General features: G+C 41.3%; 1 protein-coding gene across 6 annotated transcripts in view; it reads left to right on the forward strand.

The window, feature by feature from the left end:
- The window catches only part of DIP2C (disco interacting protein 2 homolog C), a 489,268-nt gene that overhangs the window by 411,779 nt on the left and 63,092 nt on the right, over positions 1-14,397 (forward strand). For all 6 annotated transcript variants that reach the window (XM_074985037.1, XM_074985039.1, XM_074985041.1 and 3 more), the window contains 7 exons: positions 207-415; positions 1,165-1,279; positions 4,614-4,815; positions 6,449-6,558; positions 7,570-7,650; positions 10,488-10,611; positions 11,175-11,296. In XM_074985037.1, coding sequence (XP_074841138.1) covers positions 207-415; positions 1,165-1,279; positions 4,614-4,815; positions 6,449-6,558; positions 7,570-7,650; positions 10,488-10,611; positions 11,175-11,296 — 963 coding nt within the window. The remainder of the gene's footprint in view (positions 1-206; positions 416-1,164; positions 1,280-4,613; positions 4,816-6,448; positions 6,559-7,569; positions 7,651-10,487; positions 10,612-11,174; positions 11,297-14,397) is intronic.

Here is a 14,397-nt window from a genome sequence, read left to right on the forward strand (position 1 = left end):
TGGGAGCTGAAGCTATGGACTGTGTGTGTCTTATATAAATATATCATAAGTTTTCATCACAACCAGAGAGGGGAGGTAGGAGACATTTGGGTCTAGAAAAGAATAAGGACTCCTCATTCCCAGGGACACTAACACTGCTAGTGACACTGGGGATTAGGTGGTTCTTGTAAGAAATATGAATAACTGTGTTTCTGTGTGTCTTACAGGTGTTTCCTATGACCAGCTCAGGAGCTCCTATAAGTGAATACCCTTTTATAAGGACAGGCTTACTAGGATTTATTGGACCGGGGGGGCTTGTCTTCGTTGTAGGCAAAATGGATGGTCTAATGGTGGTCAGTGGAAGAAGACATAATGCTGATGACATTGTAGCAACAGCCCTGGCTGTAGAACCAATGAAGTTTGTCTACAGGGGAAGGTTTGACTCACTTTTACTTCTTCATAAATTGAGATCTTTGGCTTAAAGCAGGTTTAATTGTCTCAGTGTTTAAAAATTCCTGTGGCAGCTATGAGCAAGGGTAGGGGAAAGCAAGAGATGGAGACAGGCAGGTGAAAGGTGGAGTGAGCAGAGGACTGGGCTTGGACAGGGATTGACAGAGTCTCATGGAAGGGGCAGGCAGTGAGCAGGACACACATGTTCTGTTTTCTGGAGTTAGAAAGTTGGCAGGCATATCCTCTGTGGTAGGGTCTTGACCACAGTCAACAAATACAAGCCCAAGTTTTACTTGATAGGTCATCTTCTAAAATAGAGTCTTAATATTAGCATGTGTATGGAATTACTGGGGCCACCCCAGTGATATAAGCTAATGTTTAAGCAATAGCATGCATTGTTCTAAATTTCAAACACAGCTACATTTGTGTTTGTGTGAAGTTACAAATTTTAGATCTGATAAGATGAGAGCTACCAAAACAAAGACCCACTGGTAACACTACTTAGATAAAGAAACTCCACTCGTTTTACAGTTCTTGTAATATTTTTCCTCCAGACCTAGTCAAGTTTAACAATTACGTCAGGGTTTCATTTTTCACTGGAAGAATTAATAGCTGGAGTATCATTCTTCAGACTTATATAACTAACTAAAAAATAATAGTTCCAAAATGTTCACTTCAGTCTTTTCTGCAATCACTATTCTTACCCAATGCCCTTTTCCTTTTTTCATTTTACAGAATAGCAGTGTTTTCAGTGAGTGTCCTTCATGATGAAAGGATAGTTATTGTTGCTGAGCAAAGGCCAGATTCCACAGAGGAAGACAGTTTTCAGTGGATGAGCAGAGTGCTCCAGGTAATGTTCCTGTAGTAATTCTGAAGTTTCTTGCTTCAATTTTATATTCTGTTTGTTAATCTTTTGAGAGAATGAAGACTGTAATCTGACATGCTTCGAGTGTGTATGTGCATTTCACCATAGGCCCATATGATAGAAATACTTCTAATACCTGTGCTCGTCAGAGCCCTGCTGTTTTCTGTGACTTGTCATGTTCCTCTGGGAGGGCTTGAAGGCAGAGCAGCCACTACCTTCCATCTAGTTTCTTTACCTCTGCTGACAACAAGAAGGGGTCTAGTGAATATCCGTCGTGCCACTCTCCTTGGAAGGTTCTTCTAATCTAATTTGTGAAGAAATCTTCATCTTCACACTCCCTTTATTTGGGTATTCCAGAGTGGGGAGAAAAGTGACTAAAGACCTCCCCTGTACGTTCCTGAATGGAATCGCAAGGTTCTTTGTGCCAACTACCACCCCTCATGGTGGTGTCCAAATCTCCAGAGCTTTAAATCCTGCCTGTCCAGTGAGGGGCTGACCCCTTTCAAGGATGGACACAGTTGATGTCATTTCCACCGAGCGGGAGCCAAAGCAGGTGCTCCGCTTGTGTATTCTTTGTATCCAGGACCCAAAAATCCAGAAATCCAAACATCCAGCCCAAACTGTATCTGCCAGAGCAGCCCCACAGGTCACTGCAAACACAGAGGGGATAATCACTGTCCAGTGTGGTGGCGCACATCAGACACTAGTATCGAGCACTGGCAGAGCAGAAAAGAGGAAGAGAGCACTGACAGAGCCAGCACAAGTGACTTTCGCACCAACCGCCTCCTCAATGGTGAAATCCTTGGCAGTGAAAACTGTAACACCGTCTACACGGACAGCCTTGATACCAGCTGCTCCAGCATCCGCAACACCCCAATCCCAGGTGGGAAAGCCAGCACCTGTACTTGTACGTAAACGTGAAGCTCCTTTAGAGCAAGGTGGAACCAAAACATAGCTCCAGATGTGAAAGGAAGACCTGAAAGAAGAGCACAACATCTTTCCTTGAAGAGCAAAGCACCAGACCTGGAACAGCACAGGGAATGAAAGACTCAGAGCTGATCTCAGTACTGCCATCTGTGATGGTGCCCAGACAGGGTCCTCAGAGACCCACCTGGATGAATCTAGATTACCTCTAGGAATGCCACCTATGCCGAAGAGACAGCTGGTACTGAGGCTGCCCCTGGAACCTTACCCACTTTTGTTACCACCATTCAGAAAGGAGAGATTTTCCTTGCCATCACCTCTTTACTCCTCCTTGCTAGCTTTCTGCTGTGTGTTCAGTATTGTGCTACCCTGGATGGCCTTCTGTATTCCACAATGCAGATCATTATGCGCATCAGCCTACAGCAGTGCTCTACACCAACAGGCAAGGGAGCACATGCTTGTCTCCCATCTCTTAGGAAGCTGCTAAGCTCTGAACATAGGCTATCAATAGAGGATAAGGCAGGTGATTCTTTGTCTCTTGAGTGTCGCCAATAAGCAGGTGCACTTCCTGAGCAGGACCAGTCACAAGTATCCTCTATATCGAGTTTATATTCCATAATGGGAGAAGGAAGATGATTCCAGGTTCCTGTAATAGACCTGCAAAACCAGGTGCCAGTTTCTGTTCCGGGGGTAGGGGCAGCATGTTAGCCATTTTCCTTCTGCTGTGGAGTCCAGGCCTAATTTGTCTTGCCAGTTTCCCCAGGATGATTTCCCAAATAAAGAGGCAAAGTTGTGATGGTTCTCAGGGTTGTGTAGTGTCCCAGGCAGTTTTGCTTTACAAACCAGCTGCAGATGTCCATCAGACCTTGATCCCACTGTGACTGCCCAGACCTGATCTCACAGCACTATGGCCAGATACCCATCCAGACCCAGAGTCCCTGCCCCTGTTCATTGTATAGTTAAATAGGGCAGGGAGTTACCCAGTAGTCAGAGAATCTGCTCCTTCCTGAGACTTCAAGACTCTCCTTCCAAGACTTATGGGGAAACTCTTCAAACCCCTTTCAGAGTGCTCCTCTCTCTTTATCTTGCTGTCTCTTCAGCCACGAAAGCAAAGGAGCTGCCAACATTTGCGGCTGACTATCCATATACAATATTTCTGGTGATAAATTGGTATTCAGTAAGCTCCAAAGTTTCATCTGAAGTGATCAATCTGCCTGTCTCCTTCCTAAAACCCATCTCTTTGTTTGGAAAAAAAACCATAATCATATACACTAAACATTTCAAAAGCCATATTTTACTACATTGTCAGAATAAATCCATTCAGACTGTCCTCTGTTATTCCTGAGTGTAGCCAGCTGCTCTACGGGCTAGGCCAGCTCATCAGAGAGAATATCTAAATGGGTAACACAATGAGCCAAAACTTCCTAACAGATTTTAAAGCAAAGCAGTCAACTTAAATCACACTTTTCTCTGAAAAATGCACACTTACTGTTTTTCCAAGCATGGCCTAAAGTTGCTATAAGTAAAAGGTTACGGAAGAGAATACTTCTATTTTTCTTTTTGGCCTTGTGCAGTTCCCAGCACTTTGCAGAAAGCCAATCTCATCATTTCCCTTCTGTACTCCGTCAGCTCACAATTTTGTTTGAAGATCATTTCACATAGTGATCAGAGGGAGAAAAAAATCTTTAACAATCTTTTTTGGTGTTTTATTTCTTTTGATTTAAACTCCATAAATTCACACAGAGTGTAGAGGCAGGAGTGGCACCTGACATGGGGTTTCGAGCCTTCTGAAGTTGATGAGATCATATGTATATAGAGTCCCTTTTAACAGTAGCATTAAAATCACACACAAATTTAAAGTCTGGTTATTTGCCTGCAAACTGTATCTGCCAATGCTTTAGTTAGTAGACCAGCAGTGAATTACTGCTACCACATGGTTATGGGGAGAGCCAGGCACATGAGCCCAAAACTATATGATATTCATGAGGGTCTTCAATTGTTTTTTTTAACAACCTAGGTTTTTAAATGGCTATAACAAACAGTGAAGAAGTATCTGATGAAGTGGGTCCTTGCCCGTGAAAGCTTATGCTCCAAAATATCTGTTAGTCTATAAGGTGCCACAGGACTTCTTGTTGCTCTTGAAGATACAGACTAACATGGATACAGACTAACTTTCCACTCTCTGTTACTAGTGGAAAAGTATGTTTCCTTTCATACTTCCTCAGTGAAGAATGCTTTCCCCTCCTCTAATACTGCTGAAAAAAGTGTGTTTACAGTGGCAGGCTATAGCTAGGTTGTCCTCTGCAGCAGTTTAGAGAACTAAATAAATACTGTAGAGCTGACATATGCAGTGCTTAGCCTTACTTTTTAACTTCAGCTTCTCGAATCTTTCTAGGCTATTGACAGTATCCATCAAGTGGGCGTTTACTGCTTAGCGCTGGTACCAGCAAACACACTCCCGAAGACCCCGTTAGGTGGCATACACTTATCAGAAACCAAACAACTTTTTTTGGAAGGTTCATTGCATCCCTGTAATGTATTGATGTGCCCACACACCTGTGTGACAAACCTGCCTAAACCACGACAGAAACAGCCAGGTAAGTTGAAAAGTGGCATAAGCCATTAATATTCTCTGTTTATGATGTTCTGTGTGATAATGTCAGTCGAAGCCAAGGGTGCTCAATCCTAACAGACTCAGTTACATTGGTTTTAACTCTACTTTTCTCCCCCCTAAAAATACATGGATTGAAAATGACTTTGTAATAGACTACAGTATGAAATATAGACAGACTTTTGGTTGAATAAATACTCAGTCTGTTAAATCAAGTCCAATAACTAGTCTTATTATTATTATTACTATTATTATTACTATTATTATTATAATATCTTACTAGCAGGGATGTACCCACATTGCAAAATTGAATCTGAATCTAGATTGTGAAGTTACATAGTTGGAGGCATGTGTTGATCTGTGGCCGTGGTTTGGTCATTCTCCACATTCTAGTTGCCAAGTACTTGTGATTTTGTATGAAGAAAGTGCCATGGCATCTGATATGTCCTCTCCTTTAGTACCTGAAATTTAGGAATCCTCCACTATAGAAACCAGGGTGTGTTTTACAATAACAGTTCCCTTATTTTTCACATTTGACACTTTTGGACAAACACTTGTAAGCCTAAAGAAGGTAATTAAGTAGGCATTATGAAAATGAAATGTCGGAGTCTGAGAGTGGGTTGTTGAGAAAAGGATAGTAATAGGTGTGCCCGCTAGCTGTAAAATTCTGTCTGGCAGAGTCACGTGATCACATTCCAGATTAGTTAAGTATTGCATGTTCCTGAATTGAGGATTTTGTCTGGAAGTGACATATTCAGCCTCTCTGGGTGATAAATGGAAGGTCAGGAAGAGAGGTGATCACTGGGGTATTTTGCTTTTGTTTTTAATGCAGAATACCTAAGTGCACATTCCAGCACGGGCAGCCATATGTTTTTGTGTGTCTTCCTTTTGGAAAGTTTTGAGCTCATGTCAGCCTCACACACATGGCACCTCAAGAGCAATCAACTCCTGAAAGTAGAAAGCTAAAACACTAATATTTTGGTAACTGCAATGTTAATATTTATCAGATTGTTCTCCAATTTGTAATAGTTGGTATAGCATCAGTGAAGGTCAGTTTATATGTGAAAAGTTTCTTTCTTGTAAACTTGACCTACTTTCTCCAATCTGGTCAATATGTTGAACCAAGAGTGCTCAACTATTTTCATAATGTGAACCATCTACCATCTCAGTTCTGTTCACTTACAAACATTCTACAACACCTGCTTTTGTGGAAGATAAATAAAAACATTAATGCATTTTAGGTTTTTCTGGTGCTGATTAAAGGAGGGGAGCTAGACATATGGAATGGCCAAGACTCTGCAGTCCACATTAACCATAGTTTGAAAAAATATATATAATTTTAAACCTATATATCTGTTGCTTCAGCAATGGATCTTCTTGGAAATGGCGTGGTTTTCATGGCTTTTTGTGGGGTTTTTTCCTGCGGGTGTTTTGTTTTTGTTTTTTTACAATTTACATGTCTCAAACTGGTACTGAATTATTACATTATTCTCAAAATGCTGTGCACTGAAGTTGGTCATGGGAAAAACTTCACCTGCTTCATGAGACGGAATCATTAGAATTCTTAACTGTTAGCCCAATATTTTGATTGTATTTAGCATGTTTCTACTACATTCTAGAAATTGGCCCTGCCTCTGTGATGGTGGGGAACCTGGTCTCTGGAAAAAGAATTGCTCAGGCTAGTGGCAGAGATCTGGGGCAGATAGAAGACAACGATCAAGCCAGAAAAGTAAGTTAAATCTTTCCAAATACACCTTATATGTGAGCTAAATTCAGTATCTGTACTGTTGCAAATAGCTTAACTTTTCTGTATTATTATGCTGTACTTGTTGGCTTAGTTGGAATAAAAAATGAGTTCTAGAATATACGTGGGGAAGGAATTACCTACGTTTTTTGCATGTGTATCTTAATTTAGAAATTTGAACTTTGATCAACATACTATGTGATGTGTAAACCTTCTAGTGTTCCTATTATAAGTCCTCCTGTGCTGGATTTTTATTATTTCAAGTGACATCTAGGAAGTTCTTTTGGTAGATATGCTGTTGATCTTCAATGTTGTTATTTAAGTTCTGTTAAATGTATTACATGCATTCCCACTCTGGTCTTCTCAGTGGAGAGAGTAATTATTAGAGACACAAGTTGGATGAGGTAATATCTTTTTGGGGGGCCAACTTCTGTTGATAAAAAGAGACAAGATTTTAATCTTACACTGAGCTTTTGTTTGGGTCTGAGTATGACAGCAAAATAGAAGGTGTAACAGATTGTTTAGCATATGTAATCAATCCACGTGTAAGAGATCAATTAAGATTAATTGGCAAGTTAACACTTCTGCAGCCGTAGGAGAAAATAGGTAGTTATTGTAAGCTGGCAAAGATTACAAAATTAGGGTTTTTAGAAAATTAAAAAGGAGAGTTAAAAGTAATTGTGAAATTAGAACCAGGCTTAGATTGAGAAATACTATTCAGCACCAACTTATTAGTTGGGAAGTATAGTGAGTAAGCCATTTTTCAAGCAATAATCTTAGATTTCTAGACAGATCTGCTCAGTTTGGCAAAATCATGCAAACCTATTTATGAATGGTGCTGACAGCATTCAACAGTTTACTGTTGTTGATGTTTGAGCATATAAAATAGAAGCGAGAATGGGGTGTGTAAACTGTGAATAAGAAATTACTTCAGATTTTAAAATATTGAGAAAAAAATCCATAAAGTATCATGATTATCGCTCTGTTTCGTTTTAGTTCCTGTTCCTCTCGGAAGTTTTACAGTGGAGAGCTCAAACCACTCCAGACCATGTGCTTTACACACTACTTAACTGTAGGGTAAGAAATTTGGGCAATTGCTTTAACAAGTTACCTTGTAGACAAATGCGTACTGAGAGATGAAGTGCATCTGTCTGCAGCAAAACTGAATGTGGCTCTGCATACAGCAATGAAGGGTCCTGTGGCACCTTATAGACTGACAGAAAAGTTTTGAGCATGAGCTTTCGTGAGCATGGACTCACTTCATCAGATGCTGGCCAGCATGCACACTCTGCATGTGTTTCTTTCCACATTAACATTTAGCTGCTGTATTTACTATTCACTCATGGGAGAGGAACACAGAGTTATCCCAAGTAGCTCTCAAATGTGTGTTCTCTGCTATGTCACATACCCAGCTTTGTATATTTCTGTGCCATGCATGCACAAGTGCAGGGAGTGTTGATGAGGCAGAATATTTACCTTCCAGGAGCAGGAGGCATAGTTCTTGATGTTGCCCAACTGCCTTTCTGCCCAGTTAAAGAAATTGTTTCAATTGTCCTGAGACCATAAATTCTTCTTTAGCTGAAATAGTGTATGTTGGGTATGAGATTAGGCCTTCCGTGGAAGATGGAGTAGGAGGAGATGTAGAGGGAAATGGATCTGGACTCTTACGGGCTGTGCAGGACCTCTAGCAAATGAATCTGCATGCTTATGAGATGACCGTGGTTTAATTTTAAAACATTTAGTTAGTCATCAGAACCAGATTATATGCTTGTGTGCCATGGAATCATATGTTGGTCTATAGCTCAGTATTTTTTTTTCTAGGATTATGGTTAGTGCATATACTAGATCACTGCCTTGCATGTTTACAAAGTGCCCTCCTGTCTGTTACACTGATATCAAAATTCTGTTCAGGATTAGAGTGGTCACCCTTCATCTTGCTTATTTTTCTTTAGATAACTAGCAGGATTACATCACCATTTGCAAATTTATAGCAAGCGGCGTGGCATCTTTAATTCATTACCTATGGCAAATAAAAAGCTTATGAGATCAAGCTGCCACTGTGCAGTCTAGGCATAATTTGACCCTGTAGAGAGTTTACAGCTATATTTTCATACAGGAAGAAGCAAGTACATTGTGGATGAGAGAGACTGGTTCTGATGACCACATTCCCCAATACTTCTGAAGTCATACATTACGTAACATGCTCTGTCTGTCTTGGGAAAACAGTAGGGAGAGCCACCAGCTGGTGGGATGTAGATAGGGAGGAAAGTGAATTTAATGATGATAAAATATTTTTTCATTCCTTACATGTGAGATGACAGGAATTGTGAGCCTTGATTGTTTTGTTACATTTTTAAACCTGCTCAGTTTATACTACCGTATCTAGGTAACATTTGTTTTAAATTTTGGAAGTTGGTAAATAATTGAGATTGTATGTGAGGTATTTCTGGTGAATAATAATTAGTTTCATAGCAATCAAGCAAAATGCATGGTTTTCCTTAACTCTCCTTCAAAAAGAGACTTGTGTTGCTTTCCTTCATAATAAGGACACTGAAAGATTATTTTTCAGGCTGTGTTTTGACTCATTGTTATGTGATAACCCAGTAGAAGCCTGAAATGTAAATGTTTCCTTACTGCTTTTTTTTCCTCGTTTTCAATTTCTTCAGCTTCTCTGTTTTTTTAAATGAAGTTAGTGCTTATGAAAAGGGCCACGTATGACAGTCCTGGAGACTGAAATCCTCTTTCTCCAAAGAACAGGTACAGCACAGGCAATAGCTGTGCAGGCCTTGCCCATCAGTTTTTCTCAGCCCAGCCTAGAGAGATCACCTCTAGGGAAGTTTGGTCTCTCTGCTGATTCACTGTTAGGCTTCTCTGCTGAGACTGCCAGCAAGGATGTGCATGGCGGTGGTAGTTTTTGTGATATAGACCCTATTAACAGCTATGCCAAAACCAAAAAGCTCAGCCAGTGTAGACCACTAGAGGCTATGAGCCCCCATGTCAGTGACCCACAGTTAACTTCTATAAGAATAGGTCCGGTTGTTCAGGTGAAAGGCTATTTAGCCATTACCTCCTCCTGACCTATCTTCCCCCAATACCACCTGCCCAGTCAGTCACCTATGTGGAAATAAATACCCTTCTTTCTTATTTGGTTTGTGTGCATGTGTATCTTTGTTCCTAACATACTCTTCCCCCTTACATGTGTTTTCTTCTCTTCTGGTTTGTGTCTCTTGTTTCATATAAGTACTTCTAATGCACCCTCTGGCTTCATTCCAGCATGCAGACAGCAAAGTTACATTCACAGGAATACTCCTCTCAGACTCTGGTTATGTTTACACTGCAAAAAGCCCAGCACTGCATATCAGAGCCCAGGTCATGATTGTGTTTCAGGGCCAAAAATAGCAGAATAAACCTTCTTGCTTGGGCTGGAGCCAGAGCTCTGAGGGCCCCCCTCCACCCCCCCCCCCCATCACTGCAACCCAAGCAAAATGATTGAGCTTTTATAAGTCAGGTGCCTCGAGCTCAGACTTGTTCTTGTGGGTGTTTTTATTTTCAGGGTAGACAGACCATTACTCATCAACTTCTTCAGAACTCCTGTAAAATGTGCTTTACTGCCTACATGTGGAAGTAGAGAACCTGCTCCAAAGGGGAAAAGTGCTGGTTATTTGATCATGGTGTTACACTGTAATCAATATTTCCTTAAGGGCAGTGATTAAATCACTGCTTAGGGTGGAGTGTATGGACACTGGGGGAGTGGGATGTAGTCGTATCCTTGATAAAAATCCTTGAATTTTTTACAGCTGTACTTTGGTATGAGACTGACAGTTTTCCTAGTTGAGCTGTGTGGCTATTGACTAGAAGTACTAGATCTCAGCCTGCAACCTATTCTTCTGACACTACTTTATTTTAATATGCAGGGAACAATAGCAAATTCCCTCACCTGTGCCCAGCTACATAAACGAGCTGAGAAGATAGCAGTCATGCTAATGGAAAGGGGACACTTACAAGATGGAGACCATGTGGCTTTAGTCTACCCACCAGGTAAAGAACTTGCCTGTATTGTACCTGAAAATTCTGACTCTGCTGTTTTTGTTGGAGGACTTTTGAAAAATGTCATGGCCCTATGTCTGAAACAGAGTGGGAAGGAAGCAGAAAGTAATTTTTAAATGAAACTTAGAGGCTCTCCATACAGAGCACACAGGAGCAGTGAAAAACACAAATGGTCGTGTTCTTTGTGTTGAAATTCTCCTTTCAAATGCAGTTTTGTGTGTAAATGTGAATTGTATAGTCTATATTATCAACAGTAGTTGAACTTCTTAACTGGTAAATTGGTGATAATAAAACTGAACAGTTCATTTGAGTGATGACATGTAGTTTACACTTTTGGGTCATCTTTGGTATTTCATGCATAAAAGAACCACACAAATTAGAGTAATCAGTAACGCTTAACAGATACTGACAAGGGACTGAGAGAAATCTGTTAAAGGGCTTAGTTGTTCATTTAACCTTCTAAGTTACTTCAAAGTAGTATTTATGCTGACGTGGATGTCTGCGATTAAATTACTTGATTTCAAGTGAGGATTTTTCTTTTGTTCTTCATGCAGGAATAGACCTGATTGCTGCTTTTTATGGTTGCCTGTATGCAGGATGTGTGCCAATAACAGTTCGACCTCCACATCCACAGAACATTGCAACAACATTACCTACCGTGAAGATGATTGTGGAGGTGAGTAGGCACCTGGGAATCCACAAACAATCTAAGCAGGCAGGGAACTAAATATAGAAACTTAAAGTGCTCTTCAGAAGCCTTTTTTTCATCATAATTAGCAAAAGGATATGGGTTTTCTAATGAGGGTTTATACTTCATGTCACACGACCTGATCCTGTACATATCACAAAGCCAAGGGGAACAGGGAACGTTAACATGCTTGAAAGCATGCAGCACCCACACCGTCACAATCAGATGAGAGAGCATTTACACCACTTAAGAGCATAAGAATGACCGTACAGGGTTAGACCAAAGGTCCATCTAGCTCAGTATCCTGTCTCCTGACAGTGGCCAATGCCAGGTGCCCCAGAGGGAGTGAACCAAATAGGTAACAATCTCTCTTCTGCCATCCATCTCCAGCTTTTGACAAACACAGGCTAGAGACACTATTCCTTACCCTTCCTGGCTAATAGCCGTTAATGGATCTAAGCTCCATGAATTTATCTAGCTCTTTTTGTTAACCTAGTTATAGTTCTAGCCTTCACAGCCTCCTCTGACAAGGAGTTCCACAGGTTGACTGCGCTGCGTGAAGAAGAACTTCCTTTTTTTTGTTTTAAATCTTCTGCCCATTAATTTCATTTGGTGTCCCCTAGTTCTTATATTATGGGAACAAGTAAATAGTTTTTCCTTGTTCACTTTCTCCACATCACTCACAATTTTATATACCTCTGTCATATCCCTCCTTAGCTTCCTCTTTTCTAAGCTGAAAAGTCCTTCTTTCAAAGACGTGTGTGGATGTGTTTTCCAGTATATGACTCTAAATCAGGCAAGCCTGCCAGTGAGGGTGGAGGTAGCAGTGGTCCTGGGGCCCGGTAATTTAAAAGGTAGATGTGGTGACCAGAGCCCCAAGCTCTTTAAATCACTGCAGGAGTGCCTGGCAACTCTTTCCAGACGGCACTGAGCTCTGCTGGGGAAAAGGAGTCGCAGTAGTACAGTGCGTTCTGGGCCATGCCGAGGGCTGGCTGCCCCTGGCTCCTCCTCTTCTGATGGAGGCCGCGCCCCTTCCAAGAGTGCAGAGCTGGCTTCCCCGCACACAAACTTTCACGGAGGCCTGGTGAGTCTGTCAGACTCCCTGAAATCAGGTACCTCAAGGTTTCTCAGATTATTTGTGCTGACCTAGCTCAGCTGTTTGAGGTTAAATAGTTAAACTGGTTTCAGCAGAGCTGTGTATGAAACTCCTGCACCATGTCATTCTTTTCACAGGTTTGTAAAAGCCTTTTACAAATTTATGGTTGCAAGTTGAGTTTGCAGCTTTTAAACTGACTGGGGAGTAGTAGTCTAGAAGGTATATTGTAGTCTGGCCTTTACCTGAGAGGAATGACATTTTTTTTCCCCAGGGGGGAGCCGTGTTAGTCTGTAGCTGCACAAATAACACACAGCCCATATGTTGATCTGAAGAAGCAGATCTTACCCATGAAAGCTCATGACTAATAAATGTGTTAGCCTTTAAGGTGCTACAGGTCTGCTCGTTTTTTATGGACTTTTTAGTTTGTCTTTTAATCTTATTTAGACAATTTTTGTTCTTCGTTGCGCTGATGTTAATGCACTGACCACATTGGTGTGGGGAGAGTGCGTGGGTTAGCCTCTTGTATCTGAGGTTGTTTTCTTCCTTATTAAATGACACTCTAATTCTCTAGCTCTGACAGGTAATCCCATATGTAGAGCCCTGTGTGAATATAAAAGTTGTATCCATGTCTGATCTGTGACCCACAAATGCTGTTCCTAGATATAAAGTGTATAGCCATAAATTTGAAGGGCTCTAGGTATAAAATCTGGAACAGAATTCATCTGTGATTCGCAAACATGGTCACAGATATCTGCAGATTTGCAGAGCTTGACCCACGTGAAGTTAATGGGACCACTTACAAAGTAAGGTGCTACTTGGTAGGAATGTCAGTGTTAGAATCTGGCCTGCTATCTGCAGATTAATAGCACCATAATTATTTGTTTTAGTGATGGCCTTGTGTTCTGTTACAATGCTTTAAACTGAGAATATAAAATAACACTTCAGTGAGCCCTCAGTCTCTGATAGTTAAGATGGGCTTCCAGACCATGTCTGGAAAGCCTTTTGGTGGATTTAAACCAGTGGTGGGCAACCTGTGGTTCTACATGGGTCCTTAATGATCTTACTTATCATTGCTCACATGCAGGGTTGCCATATTCTGCTGGTTTCCATCTGTGTTGTTTTTTCCTACTAGTATTATTAAAGCGATATGTGTGTAAAGCAAGGGCATGTGAAGTGAGGTGCATGATGATTGCACACGTTGACTGTGAGAACTGTGCTTCCTCTGTATCCAGTCAAAGTGCTGCTACGGTTCAGGTGGCATATCCCACAAATTCCGGGTACACATGTGCACGTAGCGAAATAATCCTATGCTGGGAGACCCTCTTGATTACGACAGTCTTTCAGGTGACTGAGATGAAGGGGGACCACTCATGCAGCCCATTGGCTAGCCTATGTTGCCCACTGCTGATCTAAGCTGTCTCATGATTCTTTAGTTCTTTCCAGCAGACTAACTTTTTAATAAAAGTCTGGAAAATTTCCAGCCCTACTCATGACAGTTTTGACTTACAGGCCTGTCCAGCCCTGTTTCACCCAAGGATTCTTTCTCATTTTGAAGAGGAATGACCTTGTGGAGATTGAAATATTGAGGCTGTTGCCAATACATTGCTGCATTGCTGCTGTACTAGGGAAAAATCCTGCCGTTCTAGTTCTATTAGTTCAACTCGTTTTGAAGTCAAGGGCAGTTAAATCAAAGAGGGGAATTTGGCCCATAGAACTGTGCTTTGCAGATGTCTAGGGAACAGTCAAAGTAATCAAACCTTTTTGTGGTCTAACTCGATTGTGGATAGGGGTCTAAAAGACCTACAGAGCAAACTGTGCTCTAATTGGATGGAGGAAACCCTAGCAAGGTGACAGGAACTGCATATTGTCCCATCCAAATGGTGCTTTACCACACATTCACCAGGGAGCTATTCAGAAGCATAAATCCCCCAAACCTGGTGTCTCTTGAGATGCCCTTGGGGATGAGCGCCTCTGTATTCATTTCTGAGTCTCC

This window comes from Carettochelys insculpta, chromosome 2, assembly GCF_033958435.1.
Source record: "Carettochelys insculpta isolate YL-2023 chromosome 2, ASM3395843v1, whole genome shotgun sequence".
NCBI classification, from domain to species: Eukaryota; Metazoa; Chordata; order Testudines; family Carettochelyidae; genus Carettochelys; species Carettochelys insculpta.